This window comes from Lates calcarifer, linkage group LG5, assembly GCF_001640805.2.
Source record: "Lates calcarifer isolate ASB-BC8 linkage group LG5, TLL_Latcal_v3, whole genome shotgun sequence".
In the NCBI taxonomy this organism is placed as follows: Eukaryota; Metazoa; Chordata; class Actinopteri; family Centropomidae; genus Lates; species Lates calcarifer.
This window is the reverse complement of record NC_066837.1, coordinates 13,921,016-13,927,413: the sequence shown is the minus strand read 5'-3', so window position 1 is coordinate 13,927,413 and position 6,398 is coordinate 13,921,016. Positions and strand designations below refer to the sequence as shown.

The 6,398-nt window shown below is 41.2% G+C and overlaps 2 protein-coding genes across 2 annotated transcripts; both read left to right on the top strand.

The window, feature by feature from the left end:
- Positions 1 to 522: 522 nt before the first annotated feature.
- On the top strand, positions 523 to 2,051 carry LOC127142436 (uncharacterized; the record flags this gene model as incomplete). Its single annotated transcript, XM_051070273.1, has 1 exon — positions 523 to 2,051. A coding segment is annotated over exon 1 (1,464 nt), but the record flags the coding sequence as incomplete, so codon positions are not given.
- Positions 2,052 to 2,061: 10 nt separating this feature from the next.
- LOC127138995 (mucin-2) lies at positions 2,062 to 6,245 on the top strand. Its single transcript, XM_051070625.1, has 4 exons — positions 2,062 to 2,633; positions 3,908 to 4,180; positions 5,002 to 5,295; positions 6,094 to 6,245. The coding sequence occupies exons 1-4, from the start codon at positions 2,120 to 2,122 to the stop codon at positions 6,243 to 6,245; spliced, it is 1,233 nt and encodes a 410-aa protein (XP_050926582.1). The 5' UTR covers positions 2,062 to 2,119.
- Positions 6,246 to 6,398: the final 153 nt, after the last annotated feature.

Sequence of the window (6,398 nt, the reverse complement as noted above, 5' to 3'; positions counted from 1 at the left end):
TCATTTCAAATGAAAATCTAAAAATATTTAGTAAAAATATTAAACCATACAACTTGGATAGAAGAAAAAGAAACTCAACTTGTCTGGGTAACTTGATTTTTCCCCACCATTCCACATCTCCACTAGTCAACACAACTTCATCACCAGTCAATGCAACATCACCACCAGTCATCACAACATCACCAGTCAACATCTCTGCAACTGCAGTCAGTACAATCTCACTGCAAGTCAATTCAGCATCACCACCAAGCAATGCTACGTCACCAGTTAATATAACCTTGCTTCCAGTTAATACAACATCAGCAGTCATCACATCTTCACCAGAAATCGACATAACCTCTTTATCGGTCAATTCAACCTCACAACCAAGAACTGCAACCTCTCCCACAGGACATGCAACATCACCATCAGTCAATATAACCTTATCACCAGTCCCTGCAATCTCACCTGTGGTGAACACAACCTCAGCACCACTTAACCCAAACTCACCTTCAGTCAATGGAACATCAACACCAGGTAACACAGCCTCACAACCACTTAATTCAAATTCACCACCAGCCAACAAAACATCACCTCCAGAGACTACAATGTCACTACAAATACATTTAACTTCACCACCTGTCAACACAACCTCACCACAAGTCAATGAAACTTCACCACCAGTCAATGTAACCTCATCACCAGTCCACCTTACTTCACCACCACTCAATTCAACTTCACCACCAGTCCACATAACCTTACCATCAGTCAATATAACCTCATCACCAGTCCCTACAATCTCACCTGTGGTGAACAAAACCTCAACACCAATTAACCCACCAGCCAACAAAACATCACCTCCAGAGACTACAATGTCACTACAAGTACATTTAACTTCACCACCTGTCAACACAACCCCACCACAAGTCAATGAAACTTCACCACCAGTCAATGCAACCTCATCACCAGTTAATCCAACTTCACCACCAGTTCATATGACTTCACTATCAGTCATTGCAACCTCAGCACCAGTCCACATGGCCTCATCACCAGTTAATGCAACTTCACTGCTAAACAATTCAACTTCATCACCAATCAATGCAATCTCATCACCAGTCAATACTACTTCACCATCAGTCAATCCAACCTCATCACCAGTCAATCCAACTTCACCACCAGTCCACATGACCTCACCACCAATCAATGCAACTTCACCACCAGTCAATGCAACCTCATCACCAGTCAATCCAACTTCACCACCAGCTAATGCCATTTCACCACCAGTCAATGCAACCTCATCACCAGTCAATCCAACTTCACCACCAGCTAATGCCATTTCACCACCAGTCAATGAAACTTCACCACCAGTCAATGCAACCTCATCACCAGTCCACCTTACTTCACCACCACTCAATTCAACTTCACCACCAGTCCACATGACCTCACCACCAGTCAACATAACCTTACCATCAGTCAATATAACCTCATCACCGGTCCCTACAATCTCACCTGTGGTGAACAAAACCTCAACACCAATTAACCCACCAGCCAACAAAACATCACCTCCAGAGACTACAATGTCACTACAAGTACATTTAACTTCACCACCTGTCAACACAACCCCACCACAAGTCAATGAAACTTCACCACCAGTCAATGCAACCTCATCACCAGTTAATCCAACTTCACCACCAGTTCATATGACTTCACCATCAGTCATTGCAACCTCAGCACCAGTCCACATGGCCTCACCACCAGTTAATGCAACTTCACTGCTAAACAATTCAACTTCACCACCAATCAATGCAATCTCATCACCAGTCAATACTACTTCACCATCAGTCAATCCAACCTCATCACCAGTCAATCCAACTTCACCACCAGTCCACATGACCTCACCACCAATCAATGCAACTTCACCACCAGTCAATGCAACCTCATCACCAGTCAATCCAACTTCACCACCAGCTAATGCCATTTCACCACCAGTCAATGCAACCTCATCACCAGTCAATCCAACTTCACCACCAGCTAATGCCATTTCACCACCAGTCAATGAAACTCACCACCAGTCAATGCAACCTCATCACCAGTCCACCTTACTTCACCACCACTCAATTCAACTTCACCATCAGTCCACATGACCTCACCACCAGTCAACATAACCTTACCATCAGTCAATATAACCTCATCACCGGTCCCTACAATCTCACCTGTGGTGAACAAAACCTCAACACCAATTAACCCACCAGCCAACAAAACATCACCTCCAGAGACTACAATGTCACTACAAGTACATTTAACTTCACCACCTGTCAACACAACCCCACCACAAGTCAATGAAACTTCACCACCAGTCAATGCAACTTCATCACCAGTCAATCCAACTTTACCACCAGTCCATATGATCTCATCACCAGTCAATGCAACATCACTGCCAGTCAATAAGACTTCACCATCAGTCCACATGACTTTACCACCAGTCAATGCAACTTCATCACCAGTCAATAAGACCTCACCATCAGTCCACGTGGCCTCACCACCAGTCAACATGACCTCATCAGCTGTCAACCCAACCTCACCACCACTCAACATGACTTCACCACTAGTCAATATAACCTTACCACTTCTGGTCACCACAGTACCATTGCCAGGTAATGTAACCTCTCCCACAGTCTGTGCCATTTTACATTGTCTCACAATCACAACAACTTAACACCTATTCAAAAAATATAACCTCTGTAAAGTGCAATAAAAATTAAGCTACAATATGTTTAGCTCTCTACATCACAAGCGTTACGTGCAATTTCTATATTTGTTAATAATCATTTGTCAATGATAAGAATAATTCCTACTGAGTATCACTTAAGAATGACTCATTTTGCTAATTATCTGCTGATGCAGACAAGTCTGTGTCCTGAATGAAATGGTATACAGTTTTGTTCCATTATAAGAGATTGTCTTAATTATAACAAAGCCAGTGTGTGATGAAGAAAGCTGACTAATGGTCAGTCTGGCTAGAGGTAAATGTTTTCATCAGTCAAAAATAATTCATCCTAATTCAACACAGAACTTATCCATGAATCAAATGTAAATTTCTTTATTAATTTTGCAATGATGAGATTACCATTTAATAAACAAATACATAATCAGAGACCAAACATCACCAGAGGATATGAGAGAAGAGGGAGTCAGCTACTGTTAAATTGTTGAAGTTGAAGAAAGTTGGAAAAAAAATACTTGTGAACATCATTCTTCAGATAGAATGGAAAATAAAACAAAGATTTAGAATTTTGCTTCTGCATAGATTTATTACACTAACTTCAACATGAAATTACTTTATGAATTTGATTTCATCAATCTTTTCAAATAAAAATCTGAAAATATCTAGTAAAAATATTAAACCATATAACTAATGGACAGAAGAGAAAGACACTCAACTTTACTGTGTAATTTAATTTTTTTCCACCATTCTACACCAGTCCCTCCAATCTCACCTGTGATTAGCACCACCTCACTGCCAGTAAACCCAAACTCACCTTCAGTAAATGGAACATCAACACTAGTTAACATTACTTCACCACCAATCTAGCTAGTCAATTCAACTTCATCACCATTTCAGATAACCTCACCACCAGTCAGTTCAACTTCAGTGCCAGTCCATATAACCTCACCACCTGTCAATGACACCTCACCACCAGTCCACATAACTTCACTACCATTCAATGTGACTTCACCACCAGACCATATGATCTCATCACCAGTCAATGTGACATCACTGCTAGTCAATGCAACCTCACCACCATTCCACATGCCCTTACCACCAGTCAATGCAACTTCACCCTCAGTCAATATGACCTCACTATCAGTCCACATGACCTCATATAATAAATACGATAATGAATACGTTATCTGTGTTATACACCAGGAAATGCGACGTCTCCACCAGTCATCATGACCTCATCACAAATCAACATGACATCTCCACCAGTCAACCCAACCTCAACACCACTGAACATGACCTTATCACCAGTCAACGTGACCTCACCACCAGTCAACCCAACCTCGCCATTCCTAAACATGACCTCACCATCAGTCAATGTAACCTCACCACCAGTCCATGCAACCTCACCAGTGGTCAACGCAACCTCAACACCAGCTATCTCACTGTCACCTTCAGTCAATGGAACATCAACACCAGGTAATAGAACCTAGCAACCACTCAATACAAACCACTAGCCAATGAATCCTCACCTCCAGGAAATAGAATGTCACTACAAGCACATTTAACATCACCACCAGTCAACACAACCTCACCAAATGTCACTGAAACTTCACCACCAGTGAATGCAACCTCATCACCAGTCAATCTGATGTCAATGCTAGTTCATAAGACCTCACCACCAGTCCACATGACCTCATTACCAGTTAATGCAACTTCATCACCAGTCAATGCAACCTATGTTCCAGTCCACATGATCATCCCACTAGACAATGCAACCTCACTACCAGTCCAAATGATTTCACCACTGACCCACAGTACCTCATCACATAGTCACCACAATGTCATTCTCTTGCAGTCAAGATGTAACTGCAGTTTCTGTCATTTTCTAAACAGCCACAAATTTACTCCCTTTATGTAGCTCCATAAGGTGAATGGAAGATACTATTTTGTGCACATAGTATTGATAACAAGATAACTTGCTGGGAAAAGATAACTTTGTGCACACACGATACTAGATTGTACATACAAAATATTTATCTCATCTCAATAACATAATAACTTGAGTGTACAACATGCCATCTTGTACAAATTACTGTCTTGTTTGTAAGAAATCATAATATTATTTTTTATTGAATAATTGTATAATCTCTACAAAAGCTTGGGCATGGAAACACACACACCTTGCAGCTCTATTTCATACAATGGTATTGATGTTAACAACGTGTAAAAAATGCATCTGAGAATTCTCTGCCTACAGTCCCTCTGAAAATAAATAAGTTATTTGTGTTATACATCAGGAAACACAACTTCTCCACCAGTCATGATGACCTCACCACCTGTCAATCCAAACTCACCACCAGTCAACATGACCTCATTACCAATTAACATGACATCTCCACCTGTCAACCCAACCTCACCACCACTGAACATGACTGCACCATCAGTCAACATGACCTCACCACCAGTCCACATGACCTCACCATCAGTCAACATGACCTCACCACCAGTCCATGCAACCTCACCAGTGGTCAACGCAACCTCAACACCAGCTATCTCACTGTCACCTTCAGTCAATGGAACATCAACACCAGGTAATAGAACCTAGCAACCACTCAATACAAACCACTAGCCAATGAATCCTCACCTCCAGGAAATACAATGTCACTACAAGCACATTTAACGTCACCACCAGTCAACACAACCTCACCAAACATCAATGAAACTTCACCACCAGTCAATCTGACATCAATGCTAGTTCATAAGACCTCACCACCAGTCCACATGACCTCATTACCAGTTAATGCAACTTCATCACCAGTCAATGCAACCTATGTTCCAGTCCACATGATCATCCCACTAGACAATGCAACTTCACTACCAGTCCAAATGATTTCACCACTGACCCACAGTACCTCATCACATAGTCACCACAATGTCATTCTCTAACAGTCAAGATGTAACTGCAGTTTCTGTCATTTTCTAAACAGCCACAAATTTACTCCCTTTATGTAGCTCCATAAGGTGAATGGAAGATACTATTTTGTGCACATAGTATAGATAACAAGATAACTTGCTGGGAAAAGATAACTTTGTGCACACATGATACTAGATTGTACATACAAAATATTTATCTCGTCTGAATAACATAATAACTTGAGTGTACAACATGCCATCTTGTACAAATTACTGTCTTGTTTGTAAGAAATCATAATATTATTTTTTATTGAATAATTGTATAATCTCTACAAAAGCTTGGGCATGGAAACACAAACCTTGCAGCTCTATTTCATACAATGGTATTGATGTTAACAACGTGTAAAAAATGCATCTGAGAATTCTCTGCCTACAGTCTCTCTGAATATAAATAAGTTATTTGTGTTATACATCAGGAAACACAACTTCTCCGCCAGTCATGATGACCTCACCACCTGTCAACCCAAACTCACCACCAGTCAACATGACCTCATTACCAATTAACATGACAATCTCCACCTGTCAACCCAACCTCACCACCAGTGAACATGACCTCATTACCAATTAACATGACCTCACCACAAGTCCACATGACCTCACCATCAGTCAACACGACCTCACCATCATTCAATGTAACCTCACCACCTCTGGTTACCACAATGCCATTGCCAGGTAATGCAACCCCTCCCACAGTCTATCACTGACACTTTCTTTTCCTCAC